The 17,853-nt window shown below is 31.2% G+C and overlaps 1 protein-coding gene across 1 annotated transcript; it reads right to left on the reverse strand.

Annotated features, from left to right (window-relative positions):
* Nucleotides 1-906: 906 nt before the first annotated feature.
* Nucleotides 907-17,261, reverse strand: LOC110694505 (amino acid transporter AVT1C-like). Its single transcript, XM_021871692.1, has 13 exons — nt 17,036-17,261; nt 16,191-16,396; nt 15,365-15,687; nt 12,798-13,012; nt 12,271-12,294; nt 11,129-11,309; nt 9,195-9,414; nt 7,330-7,465; nt 5,334-5,353; nt 5,095-5,240; nt 4,875-4,918; nt 4,037-4,099; nt 907-1,197 (listed from the first exon to the last, which is right to left on the reverse strand). Exons 2-13 carry the CDS (start codon nt 16,373-16,375, stop codon nt 1,102-1,104), a joined length of 1,653 nt encoding a protein of 550 aa, XP_021727384.1. The 5' UTR covers nt 16,376-16,396; nt 17,036-17,261; the 3' UTR covers nt 907-1,101.
* Between the last annotated feature and the right edge of the window lie 592 nt (nt 17,262-17,853).

The raw sequence follows: 17,853 nt of genomic DNA on the forward strand, positions 1-17,853 counted from the left end.
GTTATGAAATGCATAAAGACTTGGACATTAAATTTTTTGTTTAAAATAAATTATATTAAAAAATGAATATAAAAAGGAAATTTTAAGGGAGGTGACATGTGGCATATATAGAATTATAGATGACTTGTGGCATATAAATGATTTGTGATTTGTATTTTTAAATACTAAGTATAGAAGTATAGATAGATACAATTATAAATTATATTAAGTTTTTTCATTAACTTTTTTATCATGTTATTTTTTTGGAGAAAAGGAAAATAAAAAGTTTTTGGCGGGAAAATTTTTGTTGTGAATGTGACACATGTACTTTAGAGATAATTCTGGTGATTACTTAGTATATAGTATAGATTCTTGTTTGATAAATTCTTGTTAATCTTTATGATTTACAAATTTTGTCAATCTAGTGGCACCATTGTAAATAAGAGCACTTTTTATTTTTACTGTTTATGGGCAAAACTGCTACAGAGTACTTCAATTAGCGGTTTTAGAACATAATCACTATTTTAAGTAGCGGTTTTCCCCATAAAAAAAAAATGCACCTATTTACAATATTAATAATAAATTGCCAAAATTTGTCAATCATAAAGATTTACTAGATCCGCCTCTTATTTTTCAAACATTGTCAAATAACATCACATATATTCAATATTAAACAGTCAGTGTACAATAGCACACATCAAGATACACTATTGACTATACATTGGATAATTAAAAAGGATAAAGAACCATGTCAATTAAATTTTTAAAAGAATTTTTTTTAAAATTAATTAAGGTAAAAAGACAAACTCGCATATTTAATACTTCATATGTGTAAACAATATGATATGATATTTAAACAGATGCAAGAACAATTTTTTTTTTTTTTTTTTTTTTTTTTGTAAGGGGAAAGCAACATATGCAAGAACATTGCGATAGCAGAGTCAAATTTTACCATTTAAATAGCAATCCACCTCAAATAGGTAATAACAATCAACTCACCCGAGACCAACTTAAGGCAGGGAAGATTCATATCTATGACAGTTAAATGTAAGAGATATAAGTTACAAAATTGCTTAGCAGTTTGTAATCAAAATTTATTGAAATATACAGGATCTGAATAATTCATGTCAAGCTCTCAATAATTTTAGAGAGAGCAGAATATGTTCCAAAAGCCGATGAGACCGCGCCAACAGCAATAATCATAACACAAGCTGACACCTGAAAAATGGAAAACAATTACTAAAGGAAAAGAAGAAAATAAGCAAATTTGGGAATATTAAGAATATGACCAGAGCTAAGATTAGTCTAAATAGATTGTCAAAACATTGCATTCCTCATGTTAGTATTTCCTTCTTTTTGATTCCTGAATAACTCTTCTCCAGTAACATAACACAGCAGGCTACCTAGAAAGAATACACATACACGAGCAAGTGCATGTTCTCACACAAGTACACAATACAGAAATACAGCTACACATTACTGTGAGCAAGCATACACTGTTACACAAGTCAATCTCAGTTGAAATCATTTCTCGAAGTTTTCAAGCCCAGAACATATTACTCAGGAAACCAGAGATGGTAATAATCATTGAACAATTATTGTACTACAACATTTTTTAAGTCAAGAAAAAGTTCCCAGATATCCATCAGCCTTTTAGAGCTTTTCTGACTATGGAAAACCCAAGTGCAACTTTTGGATATGACCGAGGCTAAGCTAATTGCCCAAAATTTAAATGGTTAGGATTCTTCGGTTATGACCAGAAGCTTTGATCAGCATGATTTCTTTCGGTAGTCAGATGACTGTTCCCAAGTGGGACTCCTATTACAAAAGAGAGCATATAAACATTGACTATACTCTCAAAGGGTATTATAGTGTAATTATAGATGTGTAAACATTATAATTATTAGTTATTGTTTATAGTTGGTGTTAATTGTGTAATCCCATGATTCACTCCTTTAGGTTGATAGTCAAAGTATATCTTTTTTATTAGCTAACGTATCTAGTCATATATTGTACTTGTACCTAGTCATAGTTTTGTTATGTTCAATACTCTAATCTTGTACTATATATACTCTTGTATACTCATCAATATAATTAAGCTTTCCAACATTCTTTTTCTCACAACTCTATGACGTATCATGAGCTATTGATCCATTTTTTTTCCCACTTCCGCTACTACATCCTCATTACATCCATGGCTACACCATCGAAACCCTTTGCTGACACCAACAATTGATGGTGACCATATCAAACTTTATTCTCGGAAAGCTTCATACCTAAAACTTCCGCTCCACTCTTTTGGCACCCCGTTTCTCATATAGCAAGAGATGTTATTTATCATTTTTTTTCCCTCCAAACCTCTTACAGAGAAACAATCCCTTTTCGGCACCCCGTAGTTTATCTACCAAGTATTGCCAAATATAAACTCACTTCTCCAAACCCCTTATGGACTCCAAAACCATTATGGAGAAACGTGAAATTCCCTCCTAAACAACCATTAGATTTTTCTATCTCGCCTTCAATGGTAGTGAAGGAACCCCTATATTTTATTTTCATAATTTGCAAGCACACGCTAGCAAAATTCTTCATTTTAATATTGCAATCAATGGTTCAAGTGTCATAACAACCGTCAAAAACAACCATTAAGCTACTCCTTATTCTCTATACATTGTCTTTTCATATTACATTAAAAAAAATTAAAAAATCTCTTCCTCACCACACACCTTTATCTCCAAAAAAAAAATAAAAATAAATAAATAAATAAATAAAATAAACCATCCACCATTCAACTCTCTCTAACCCTCTCTAAAAATTACAATGCAAAGCAACCCTTCTCACCTACGCTTCAATTCCTACATTGAACAAGATTTGCAATACTATATACAAGATCGGTCCTTCGTTCTGGACGTTCGTCTTGCAGGGGCGTGTAAAGGATAATGATGACTAAATCATCATTATCATTATCAGTTACTGTTTATAGTAAATGTAAATCCCTTGATTTACTCCTTAACTTTGATAGTCAAAGTATATCCCTAATTCTTAGCCAGCGTACATAGTCAAATGCTCAAATGTACCTAGTTGTACTCTTTTATTTACTCATGTACTATATATACTCATGGAATCACATAATATAATTTAAGCTTTCCAACATTCTCTTTCTCATAACTCTATCAAGATGTATATCCAAATCCAATACATAGAACTTTAACGGAATAATAACATATGTAGCTAAACCCCCCATTCCAATGATTAAGAAAGTTCGTAAACAAATTAATATATCTACATGCTTATATTTATTACATGGATTTAAATAGGATGAATTAAGGAGCATAAAGAATGTGCCCAAATAGGTGTAGAGAGGGGATGAAGTCTCACACACCTTTATATTTTTCTAAAAAGTTTCAGAACAATTCTAAAAAAATCAGAGCAAAAGTTGTTCGTTGTAATAGGTTACATACCAGAGCCAATGTTTCAATGATTCGTAAAAGTTTTGAAACTGAACTGATTGATCTATAGCCTATAGTCAAACAAATCAACAAATTAATGGACAAGATTGATCCTTAAAATTTTACTGGTCGGATTTAAAACAGTAAATGGCTTTCTTTGTGTAACCAATTAAAAGTCTTTCCATATTGTACCTGTACTTATGCTTGTTATTTGTTAACGTGATTTTGTTCATTGTTTTAAATTATTATACAAGTCCAATGTCTCTGAAAATCTAACATAAAGATTTGGGAAGTTAATACAAATTTTAGGTAGTCAGTAAAAGAACCATTATTATAAAGCACAAAGCACCCCATAGAAGAAATTAATTAGGTGCAAGGGAATATAATGATGGCTAAATGCTAACATGACTTCACAAGGAAACTCTTCCTGTTCAAATCTATTCATGAAAGGCAGACCACATGTCAGCTCCAATTCAAAAAAATTATCAACAGTAAAGATAGAAATCGAGCAGGACAAGAGCCAGAACTTTACATCAAGTAATAAATACAATCATGAAACTTAAATCATCAAATACTGGTATTAATACTAATGATTAAAGTATTTAACATACCTGAATGTATGTCACCTTTTCCCACAAGATGCTTAGGAAGCATGCGCAAGGCAATATTAGAGTCTGCCAAAAATATCTATTAGTTTTTTTTTGCAATTGCTAATCATTTGATGCATTTGGTGTTAAATTACTTTTCAATCAATATGGCATGGTATCAACCATTTGATAGTCCCCTATATCCCTTCTTTCATGGAGAAATAATACAGTATATGCATTATGATCAACAATTATAAAAACAAGTTATCAAGCCTATGTGATGCTAATAAGTTTGATTTTAATGCTTTACAATGTAAAATTATTATTTGACATATTCATACCTACAGTTAAGTATACACGAGTGACAGGGAACAAATGATAAAACTTGTGAGACGCTACCGTTCTCCAAGAGTTTCCTCTTTTTTAATAGGTTTTAAAAATTGTATGAACTCATAATGTACATATTGTAATCATCTTTACTCATTTATTGAATATTAAACACCATTATCCACTAATCCAATACTCTTCACATTTTTTAGGTTTGGGAACATATTTTATTATGTTCCACTCCTTTAGTCCTTAATAGAGCATAAATATTACTATCTTAAGAAGTTAAGATATCCTGATCCTCACTTCCCAAAATTTCTTTTTCTCTCTCCAACTAAGATTCCCATTCTCATACAACTAAGATTCCTAACTCCCATTAAATGACCTCCAAACATGGAACAAGCTAAAAGAACAAAGAAAATGAAGTTCGCAAATGACATATGACACATATAAAGGCTTTATTATTATTTTTATTAAAGGTTGACCAAAATAATGCATCACAAAAGAACAGAAATCTTTTTGTGAAAGGGCTTACCACAAGCATTGTTAGTAAGGATCCAATCAATGCCATTACAAGACCTGCAATATTGTTTTATAAGAGAAGCAAAATTATCCCAGGAAGATAATTATCACTAGATAAGGAATCATAAATAACTGAAATTCCATTTTATTTCATGATATTTCTTGGAAACAGACAAAACAATGATCTTATACAGAGTGTACGGAGTATATAACTTCAGTGTGCAAAAATTTACCAAAAAATGGTATAGTGAGACCAACCAATAAGGTTGATATCACCAGAGCAGTTCTGATAAGAATTGGGTATATATGAGATTTGAGGTGGCGAGATGGTATCAACTCCTCCAGACACATAGCCACGGGCGACATGGTCAAAGCGTATGTGGCTATTATTAAGGAAATAACAATGAAAGATGTCTTTTTCCGTAGGGTAAAACACTGCACTAAATTTTGAAATAGCTAATGCAAAGGATATTTTGTAAATGGATTGACCACCTGCAATCAGAACAAGGAAACATTGTCAATACTCTCATTGAGGAATAATTTACAGTATAACCACAATAATTAATAAAAAAATAAATTATATGAATGTTGATTAGAAAATCAGAATTGATGAGTAAATAGAAAAAGGCTAATCATAATAAGCATCCCAGAATAAAACTGTAGCACTGCTATTGAAGCATTGCGTAATTTAGATGAATAGGTATCTTAGTAAAGTTTAATTATTACGGCAATGCAAAGATTTTCTACATCTACCAATACAGTTGGACAATCAAGGAAAATCAATTTATTTAATGTCATTATACGAATCTATGATATACTTCCTCTCCCCAAATAAAAATGATTCAAACTTTAATTGCATAGATTGCAGATTTTAGAATATAGAGTAATAGACTAAAATTTGGAAAGTTTAACGGAGTTTTTAATGTAGCATTATAACAATTCCGAACACACAAAAGAAATGACAGAAGCGTATGTAATAGAGTACTACAATTACACTCAGTATTCTGCTAAATGGCCTAAATCCCCAATGGTGGGATCAATACTGATTGAGGGGCAGGATGTTGTGACAAGTGGAGAGAATGAGCCAAGAGTGGCAATGTATTTTCTATTACCAGCCACTTAAGATGAATCTTTCAGTACAGCATATAATTTAGTTTTACTCTTTTGAAGGCATGAGGGAAACAAAACTTAAGACCCCACCCCCCCTTTTGCCACCTCCACTAGTTTATGTAGTCTCAGATCTGTCGAACAGTTGTAGCTGATTAAACGTGTTGTAAATATGCCTATTTTAGACAAATTTCTTGGTGCTTTCTTTATGAAATGCATTTCCGTTTGTATCAGTTTGTTTTGGTTCATATGGTTTGGAGATTAATTACATATTAAACGAGATTCCTTTCACAATTCCTCTCAACAATGTTCTTCCATTCTTGCATGAAATTTGATGTTTTATGTTTTACAGAATTGGCTTATAGTGTTCAAATCTTTTTAATCGACTAGTTCATTCAATTAGAGAATTTTGCCTAACAGCAACTCAATGACTCTGCATGTAGAAGGAGAAAGGTGGCTAGATCCATCATGGTCTGCCCATACTAGTAGGCAAATCAGCTGTCAGCAACTTTTTATATACATATGTATAAGATTCACAGTTGAAAGTATGTGCTGCTATTTAGGCCAAATTATCAAGACATTTAGTATTCATTATTGGTTTATGCTTTTGTACTGGGATGATGCTCCTAGTGACCAATCTATTGGATAGAGATAACGATGCAAAATTTCATAGGATCAATATTTTAGGCATCACTTTTGTACAAAGGAATCTGAAACGTTGTATTTTAATTAGCTTGTGTTGGTTGGAGTTGGGGGAACCTGAAATGTTGTATTTTATTTTAGACAAATTTCATTGGGTTTTTCATAGGGTGGTTAGTGTACAAATTTTGGGGTCAATGTGATCCTCACCTAGGCTGCCTATCTACCAAGTCTCAAATCCAGAAAAACTGTACTTTGTTCTGAAGTTTACGTTTCTTTTTTTTTTTTCGGACTTTAATACATCATCATTAGGTTGTTAAATGCCTATTCCCAACCTCACTCTTTTGTTTCCTGTCTCTATTATATCTTAACCCACTATCCTTCACCCTCACTTATTCATTTTCTCTATTCAATTATGTGCATAGCTTGTGGACATACTAATGTCAATTGTTAAATTATATAATAGTTTTACATGAAGGACTATTACATATGTATCACAAAACAGAATTTATTTTGCAAAAAAGATTATGAAAAAAGTGATTCACATAAGTATCTTATCTGCATCAAAATTTCTTATTATTAAAGATTTTGTCAATATATACCTAAGTACAGTATAATAACTTGGTGAATCACATGATTAGATCCTTCCATTATGTGTTTCTAGTCCTCTTTCGAAACTACATCAATAACAGAAAAATAGATAGACTGCATAAATTCCATACCGTAGTCCAAATGGCCACCTTAGATGCAACCAAATTTGAGGGCATGTTAAGGGTGAACTGTGACTCTGTTGATTCTCCAAACATCAGGTATCCAACAATAGCAGCTCCCGCACACATTAAAGTAGTGATCATAAAGCTGCATCAGCCATAAAGTCTCTTGGTTAGTCTATATTATAATCCTATTCAATAGACATAAAACATCATTTGGCTCAATGTGGCCACTATTACAGCCGCTAGACTAAACTGCATTGCACCCCACTTGATGCAAATCTGTTGGCCAAACAATACACTACTACATAACAATTGAAATTGATTCTCACATGACCACAAATATAATAAGACAATTACATGCTGAAACTCATAGAGACAGTTCCAATTATATCAGAAAGAACCTTTAGTCAGGTTATCACTCTTGTCACACAAGCTACATCTTGCAAACAATACATATGGTCACCATCAATAAGACCCTCATAAATGTTAGATGAGGTATTTTATAACAGGTAGCTTATCATGCTTGCATCATCCAGAACTTTGTTCTTTTCACCTCAAAATAATAAGTTAAAGGATAAGTTTTAACAAGTTATGATAATTTTGGATAAAGTCCACTAAATTCAAATAAAAGTTGCCTAAAACTAATCTAGAAGAAGTTCATAAAAGTTCTGATAAGTTTTGATAAATTCAAATATAGGTTTTTCAAGTGAAAGGAATAAAGTCTAAGGTACTGAAGTCCAAAATGGTGAGAACACTGGCAAATAAATTTATACAAAAAAGACATTTCTATAAGGAACACAATGAAATAAGCATTTAATTGCAATATCCTAAATTAAATTTGCACTTGACTCGACTAGCACTAACTAAAAGTCCATGAATGGAGGATATTCTTCGAAAGTAATGCAAAGAGTACACTATTTAAGAATATTGTGTGTTTAAGATCCTAAAATAGTGTTCAAAGCTTTCTATCTAAACTCTAGCGGGATACATTCAATTATATTATATCAAGAAAGAACAACATTAATTGTTACTTCTCAAAGCATTAGATCTTGACTTTCAATCCAATTACCATATTAAAATCTAACTTACAAATATACTATCAGTAATAATAAGATGTAAATTAAGTGGAAGTTATAGATTTTTTTTTTTTTTTTAAATGGAGTTATTGCCCAAAAAAAAAAAAAAAAAGAACGCACAAAATTTAAGGATTGGAGTTTCAAGTGATGTGGCCTGGTGAGAGTAGTGGAAGTTAAAGAGGAAGTTATTAAAAAAAATTACAAAAATTATTAAAAAAAAAAAAAAAAAAAAAAAAAAAAAAAAAAAAAGAGAGAGAGAGAGAGAATGCATTGAATTGCTCCATTCATTGATTAGAGTGTTGTGGTGAGAAGTGGAAAAATGACTCTTAAATTATGTAAAAGATTGAATGAGTACAAAACAGCCAAGTAAAGAAACAATGACAATTGATTAGAAGATGGGAGGAGTACATTCTTAAGCATAGTGAATATAGTAAGAGACAATAATAGCTTCTGTGATCATGTAACAGCTAGCAACTGATGATTATTTAGTGATTCTAAGTTCTGTTACCTAGTGTTTCATGAATTATGAAAAGCTGAAATTCAATTTCTTGTTTTCTATCATGCATTAAAATTAGATAAAAAAACAGAGGAAACCACTAAATAGCCGTATTGATCTCAAAATCCACACAAGTGCTTGCCTGGTCCTCATCCAATCAATCTGCTAACATAAATTGAGCAGGTCATAAATGTAAGCAAAAGTCTCTGTAATGAACTAACCTAAGGAGGGAGTATGGGTATTCTATTAATATTAGTTTACTAGGTTAATAGTCCTTAGTATAAATAGAGAGGGAAAGTTACCTGGTTAGAAGAAAAGCGGGATATTGGCTTCGATTTGCCATAGAAGTATAAATGTTAGGGAAAACAGCATGTCCTGAGTAGCAATATCCGTAAAGACCAATTGCAACAGGAAGAGTTGATAGATTTAGTTGTGATCCTTTGCTAACAAAACCGACTTGATCTACCAAGCCAACCCAAAACAAGCATAGGAATACCAATACTGATGCAATGACCCCGCCAACTGAAAACCATGAAATAGTAAACAGTGAATAAGTTTGATGGATCGACACTTAATACATCGGCAACTTCATAAGTTAATGGACATCATAAAGGCATCCCAGTATACATAGTCCTCCTTCATCCCTAGATACCTGTTTCCATACAAAATATTAAAAGATTAATAAACAAACTCACTGAAAAAAACACAATGACTTGAGAGAAAAAAGCAAAGGTCTTCCATTTCAATATTAGAGGCATATATAGTGTGATCTAGCCAAGACATAAAGTACGGTGATATTTTTCTGGAATGAATTGATAAATACGTTACAAGTACATATTGCAGCATTAGACGGCATTATTTCATTAAGAAATGTTCACATTATAATTTTGATTAGATGCTTAGACAAGAGATGCAGGGTTGTGACCAAATAACATGGGCACAAAATCTTTCAGAAGGTATTGAGATAACCTTATTTTCCAAATGGAAATTGAAGATTTGAATAGATGTTCTCTATCCCTCTCCTCATTAGATGGGTTTTCTTTTTATTACTCCCTATCTCTCTCCTCCTAGAAAACCGTACATACCTCCACGTTGCAATTAAAAGAGAACAGAGGAAGTATAAAAGACATCCAACAATATATTGAAATAAAAAGTAGACTTCAAGTATTGGAAGCCTAAATGTTCACAAATGCTCCATTAGTTGTGCAAATTAAGAGTAATAGTGGGGCAGTGTGGTATTTTGATAGATTATAGAAGTTTAAGAATAAAGAAATTTGATCGAAGGAGATAAAATTGTTGGACATCCCGCACCACATAAGATATAAAGAGAGTTCGCGGAGTTTTCTAATCTTTTCAATTTTTTTATTACTTTTTTTTTAATAGAATGCATGACGATCATTTGAGGGCAGACCTCAGGTAGTTAAGAAGTCAAGTTCGCATGGAAGAGAAATATATTTTAATGCTATGACACAATATAAAACCATAACTCCTATGTAGCCATATAGCTCAAATAGCAATTAGGAGTCTTGCTTCCAAACTGCCAAAGCAAGTATCATTTATTTTATTATACACATTCCCATTTCAAAGTAAATTTAGACATTTTTTTTTTTTTAAGGAAAGTAAATTTAGACATTTACAAAAAGGTAAATCGCACATTAATCATTGATATAGCCAACATAGTTTTTGCTATACTATTCATTAATGAATGGATTTATTTCTTATTTGTATCCTTTACTATTAGTTCAAATCTTATTTAATACTAATATGTAACATTTAATCTAAGGAAGTTACTAGTTCAACACTTAACCAAACATGGTATATAGACAACATGACGCCCTACCACTATTGACATAGATACATAAAAGTCGTTTTACAAATATCAAGGCTAAGATGAAATGAAAATTATTTATAGACCTAATTATGATCGATAACTCAGTCACATTGTTTATAACATGTTCACTGCATGGACTTCAAAAATAATACATCCTCCGTTTTTTTTTTACCTGCAACACACCTTTTAGGCACGCAGTTTTAAGAGATGACTAGTGAAGGTAAATGAGCGATTTTATCAATATAATTTTAACACGAGGATTAGAGTAGGATTAGGTATCATACGTACAAATTATTTTGAATAATTTATCAAAACACGTGCCACAAGACTGTGTTGCAAGTAAATGAAAACGGAGGAAGTATAAACATTTTATAAAGAAAATAATGATATGGCTAACATTCTAACCTGATATGTAGCTCAGAAGGCTAAGATCACGCAGCCAACAAGTAGGAAGTACAGCAAGAGTGGCTGCTAATGCAAATAGGAGGTGGGAATCCAGTTCATAACCAAACAGATTTAAATGTGCATATGGGAATATTGATGATAAGTTATCACTCTCCAATATGATATACTCAACACAACATGCCTGTACAAAGAAAATACAATTATACATCAAATCTCCTGGATAGAATCAAACACATACTACCTCTGTTACATATTAGTTGCGGCTTTGGAATATTTTATCTCTCACAAATATTACCCAAAGTTGCAACTAATATGTAATGGAGGTAGTATATAAAATAAACTTTCCACTTCTATTTATTGGAACTCCATGCAAATGAAGAAACCCAACCCCTTCCTCACCCATAAAAAAAACTTCCACCACCCACAATTGTAATTCCAGGTTGACTTTTCGACCATTTACAAGTCTTGACTTAAAAACTCTACCAATATATAGAAACAAATGTTATTGTGTACAACCAGCATGAGATTGAAAGTTACAAGCATAACAAACAAACAAACAAACAAACAAAAAACACACACTAGCAAATTACAAAGAAAGAGGACACAATCTTACAAACTGCAACAATTGTAGAACCAACTAAGGCTCTGTTCCCTTCACCTTATTCAAAAAATATACAAAGTAAAAATAATATCAAATTAATAAAACGAAGCTAAGTTCAGCAGAAATAAGTTCTAATCATTAAATTCAAAGAGCAAATATAATAGAAAATCATTATAAATAAGTTTTAATCAATAAAAATAATTTAAGTTAGTAAAAGTAATTTGAGTTCAGAAAAAATAAGATAGAAAGAATAGGGCCTAAATCTATAAGAAAAAAAAAAAAAAAAAAAAAAAAAAAAAAAAAAAAGAGAAACATATATATATATATATATATATATATATATATATATATATATATATATATATATATATATATATATATATATATATACACATTATTCAGAATAGCTAGTCGAGCAGCAGAGTACATAAAGAGAACCGGGAAAGATAATATGAGTACAAGCTAGCAACAAATAAAACATATGTGCAACTTATATTTAAAGGAGGATAATACAGAATTGTTCTTGAACAGCTGTACTTACATATAATTCCATGTATAATATAATCTGCATGCCAGAAATGAAAGGAAAACAGTCAGGAAATAATCATATTTTTTTTTTTTTTTGAAAAGAATTAAACATTTAGCTATAAAAAAGGTGTGTGCTTGCTTGTGTATTGTTGGGCACAAGGTAGCGTCAAGCGTGGAGAAAGCCTCAATGGGCTTAACAGTGAGGTTTTGTTGAGTGGTGCATGGTACATGGGTTGCTTTGCAAATAACCAAAGAGATTATTACATGACATTGAGCTCTTAATTCATCTTTCTTGAATTCTTGTCATTTTCTGATTTTAGTTTTTCAAGGATTTAGTCAACTTAGGTCTATTCTTAACAAGTCTAGTTGTTCGTTGCGATTCAAAGTTAGCTGTTTTACTGCTGCATTTTGCAATTTCAATCATCACTAACAAGAAAATATGTTCTTTAAGTAAATTCTCCACGAATCCACATTGGTATATTCACAGATGATTTGTGTTGCAATAGTTCAAAAAGGAAAGAACTGAAAAGAAATTAATACCGAGATTACAATTCTTCCTGTACTGCCAAATGCAGCTTGACCAATGTCTGGATAGGTCTGCAATCCAGGAGCACTGTCCAAGCAATGACGTAAAAGAAGTCCAGTGTAGAAAGAGAGAATAGCAAAGACAAGTAGTATGGAAAGGCTAAGCCATCCACCCTGCTTAACAGCATAAGGAGCAGAAAGTATTCCTACTCCACATAAAACATTCACACCTGTAAAATATCATTATACCCACAAGTTATTAACTTTCTTAAGTATATGCTTTTAAGGTGATTTAGTTTAAAGGTTAGATCATCAAAGTGGGAAACATAACTAAGATCTATACTTGTCAACCAACTGAATGCAAATAAAGCACTTCAACAGAAAAAAAGATTGAAATACATGAAAGAAAAGGACTACTGGCTCTTTAATATCCTAGGTATACAGCTTGAATATATGCCTAAAAATCTTCAACAGAGCTAATGATAAATAAGATATATTGATGTCGCCACCAATAAAGCTTTACCCAATACGATAATCTTGCTCTATAAACATACTGTTAGAAGGATCTATATGTACCTCAACCGCGTATACATTGTAAGAAATAATTATTACATCTCTTGAGGCTTTAGATTAACTATCCTAAAGTATCAGAATAAATGACTTTCAGTAGTATTTCAAATATATAACATTTGATTCGCACATTTTAGATAGTTTGTGACAATAAAGTACGTGAAAATCTTAAAAGACTATTACTCTTCAGATCTTATCACCTTACCTGCATAGGAAAACCATCAAGAATAGAGTAGACTAAAAGATGTGCAGCCTTCAATATTTGATAAAGGTTCATCAATGTTTGTAAGCAGAAGATAGCGAGAGTGCGAGACATTTATAACCGAGGATTTTATACAAATTTCTTGATCAAACAAGAAAAATTGCAACTTTGATAACCACGTCTATTAGTTGTATAAATAAGTGCTTAAACAAATTTCAAATCAGCTTTAAAGCATCCCAACAGGATTTGTTAGAATAAGGAAAAGAATCAAGATCCTACCAAAGATTTGATATCTAATTAATATTGACAGACCCGACAACAACATTACCAATGGTACCAATGGTAGATTATACCTAAAATACAAGTTATAAGCAAATCAGATCATATAATCTAAGCATTATAAGAGTTGGATCAAAAGTCTAACATGAATCACACCACAAATCCTCTTAGAGTTAATTCCAACTTTAAAACTTTAAAAATATACTTCCTCCATTCTTTATTAACCTGTAACGCAGCGGCGGTTCCAGTATGGGTTCAGGGGGTTCAGCTAAACCCATACTGGATCCAAAAAAAACGAATAGGTTTTTTTTCAAGAAAAAAAAATAGGTATAAATATTAAACTCTGCGCATATTTTTCACTATGCAACGCGAGTCCTACTAGTTAAATCCTTACTTTTTAGGACGAAGGTCAGGGGTTCAAAACCCAACACCTCTTTTTTCCTTCTTTTTTGGCTGCTCACCTTCTCTCTCTTCTGCTCTTTAGTTCGACAATTCAGAATTTCAGGTTTAGTTTTATATTTATTTATTTATCTTTTTTTTTATTGCAAATTGTTAATTGAAATTGTGATTTCATTGATTTGTCATTTATGAATCTGTAATAGATATGTTTGGTCACATTTGTTGAGAAAGATATGTTTTTCCTAGTTAAAAATGATGATGTAATAGATCACTTTCAAAATATGAAGACTCGTTGAGTTCAATTGTACTTCTTTTGTTCTATTTTATTTGACCTATTTCATTTATCACGCTTGCCAATGCAGAATTTTAACAATTTATAACTATAATTCCCCATAAGTCAAAATTATAAAAGTTATATATTATGATAGTACTTATTGAAAAAGATCCCACATGAATATGTTTTTACTTGCATATAATTCACAATAGACGGTGAATGGACGGGTGGTGAATAGTGTATAAGTCAAAGCGGGTCAAGTAAAAAAGAACGAAGGAAGTAATTTATTAAAACTTGCTTTTTTATGTTGTTGTAATTGACATGTATTCCGAATTAAGAAATGCAAATTTTATTTTGAATTATGATATTTGATATCCCTGTATTTATTTGGAGAGTCCGAACCCATAACGAGCAATTTCTGGAACCGCCACTGCTGTAACGTTAAAAATTTAACACTATTCGGACAAACTCTTTTGACCATCATTTGTGCTTTATAAGTTAGGAAAAACATAGTCATGTGGGGGTCTTGTTAGATTCATCTTCATATAGACTCGTACTTTCAACATATTAATTTTTAATTATTTAGTAGAGTATAATAGAGAAATTAATATATAATGTGCATTGGGAATTGTATCCCATTGTTGCAATTAAAACAGAAAGTTTTTTAATCAACCAAGAAAATATATTCAAGGAGACAAGATTACATTGCCAAAAAAAAATTATATTAAACAGAAAAAATCAAGTTCATTCTGATATAAGTCACGGGCCTAGATATTTTCATCAGCATACACATACACAGACCGAGAAAAAGACAAGTGAATAAATGAACTCAGACGGCAATGTAATTGAAGTACTCACCATTTATTACAGCTTGTCCAAATGTGCTATCAGGAGTAGCATGAAACTCATGTGATATGATAGACGGTTTGTACTCAGAATCTACCTTCTTTAAAGAAGAAGGCTTCCTTGATGGGACAGGAGGAAGAAGAGAGTGAGAGCTATGCTTTTGATGGTGGTGTTGGCCATCCGCTGTTGTTGGTAGGAGAGGTTTTGTTACGTCAGAAGCATGCCTCTGAATTAATGATGAAGACAGAAATGAACTACCAAACCTTGACAAAGGAGAATTGCCCAGAAATCCAATATTTGGAGATGGCACACTACTATACAAATCAATGGACTGCCTGAAATTCAATTACAAGGACATATAAGCATCACATTAGACAAATCAATCAAAAACATATAAATAGCCCTCACAATAAAACCAAAAACAGGGTAGATCTAGATTATTATAATTATTATTCTTATGCCTTAAAAAAAAAAAAAAAAAAAAAAAAAAAAAAAAAAAAAAAAAAAAAAATCCTTTAGAATATGCTAAGGAATTTTGTATCTTAGATTGACATGAATCTAATAAATCTCATATAACTGTTATTTTCTTTGGATAAATCACCATGGATAGTCAAGTAGATTATGTGAATAGTATAAACATTCAAATAAGTCATCTAATATGGAGTATAGGTAGTAGTGTAGTACATACAAATTAAATCTGTAAAACAAAAATTAGATCTTATTAAATTGACTATTAATTATAGTTAAAATTAAAAAATATATATATATAAGTCAGAAAATGATCGTGTGCAATGCACGGGACTTAAACTATTTATGATAAATTTACACAAAAGATTACCTATAACTCTGAGGCCAAGAAGTAGTATATGAATTGGGTTTGCTTTGCTGCCGGAATTCCATGGACGAATGCGACGAAGAATCTGAATAGGTACCATCATCTTCATCAAGGTTTGATACTTTTTCTTCATTTTCTTCATCACTCTCAATGTAATTTAAGCAATGATCAGACAATGAGTTCTTCATCGTTCCACCCTAATCAAACAACTTTATAGCAAAAACACCTTAATCAGAAAATTTAGCATTAAATTATATCAAAAGCTCCTTATTCCTTTTCCTCAATTCAACCTCATAAAAAACCATACCAAAATATAAAATTCAGAAAAAAAAAAATCAAAAACTTCTCGTTCAATCAAAAAAATATATATATATATATATTTATCAGAAAATTTAAAACACCCTAATCAAAAAATTTTAAATCAAATTATACTAAACGTTAGTAGTTCCTTTTCCTAAATCCTCAACTTACTGAATTCAACTTCATACAAACTGGACCTAAAAATCAAAATTCAGCAAAAATCATAAACTTCTCATAACAAAATATAACACGTTCAATCAAATAAAAAAAAAATCTGATTTTCCAAAATCAACGACCGTTACAATTGAATCAAATTCAAAACCAAAACACTAAAATCAAATCAATTCACTTCAAAATTCCACCAAAATCCCAAATTCTAGTAGAAAACCAAAACCAATAATTGAATCAAACCAAACACAGATCTAAATCAACAATCAATAAAATAAAATAAAATAAATAAACAATAAAACAATCAAGCAATTGTACAAAAACAAAACAACAAAAAACTTTCAACCATTGATAGCAAAAGACAATAATGAAACCTTTACCTTGGATTAACGTCGTCGAATAGCGGAGTTCGTCACTGAGATTTCTCTCTGCAAATCAACTTTAGCCGCTTGTCAGACAGTATGGAAGTGAGTCAATCAATCTCTTAGCATTTGCGAAGGATATATATATATACATATATATAGTAACAAGGAAATAAAAATGAGTAGCAGTGATAATGGAAGCGCGCAAAACGGCAAAATTGGTAATGTACACATATTGGGTTGATGTGATATTGGATTTATCAGTGATTTGGCCACATGGTGTAACACATGATAGCCCAAGAATTAAACTACTTATATTAGTATTAATTATCATGTTATTCATGTGCATGATTGGAGTACCACATTTATGAGTTTGGAGTTTGGTTTACCTTATTGAGAGGGATTTGTATAGTAGGGTCCTATGTATTGAGACGGTTTTTGTAAGTAGGGGTGTTCATTCGGTTTTCGGTTTGGAATTAAGTCTAATCCGAAATATAATTCGATTTTTAATTTTTTAATTCGATCCGATTCGAATTACTCTCCCAATCCAATCAAATCCAATCCGAATTGAAATTCGGTAATTTGGATCCGATTCGAAAGTCCGAATTAAAATACATAAAATTTTGGTGTCTAATACAATGATATGAAAATAAAAATGCAATTATAAAAATAACATTTTGTCCGATCCTTAATGTTAATACAAATCTTGAAAATAGTCATAATTAACATAAATTGTTTAACATCAAGTCAAAATAAACAGTTCAAAATAACTAGTACAACTACAAGGCAACACCATTAGTCCATTACAACAGTAGTAGTTAACATTTTAACACCAT

This window comes from Chenopodium quinoa, unplaced genomic scaffold (genome assembly GCF_001683475.1).
Source record: "Chenopodium quinoa cultivar QQ74 unplaced genomic scaffold, ASM168347v1, whole genome shotgun sequence".
NCBI classification, from domain to species: Eukaryota; Viridiplantae; Streptophyta; class Magnoliopsida; order Caryophyllales; family Amaranthaceae; genus Chenopodium; species Chenopodium quinoa.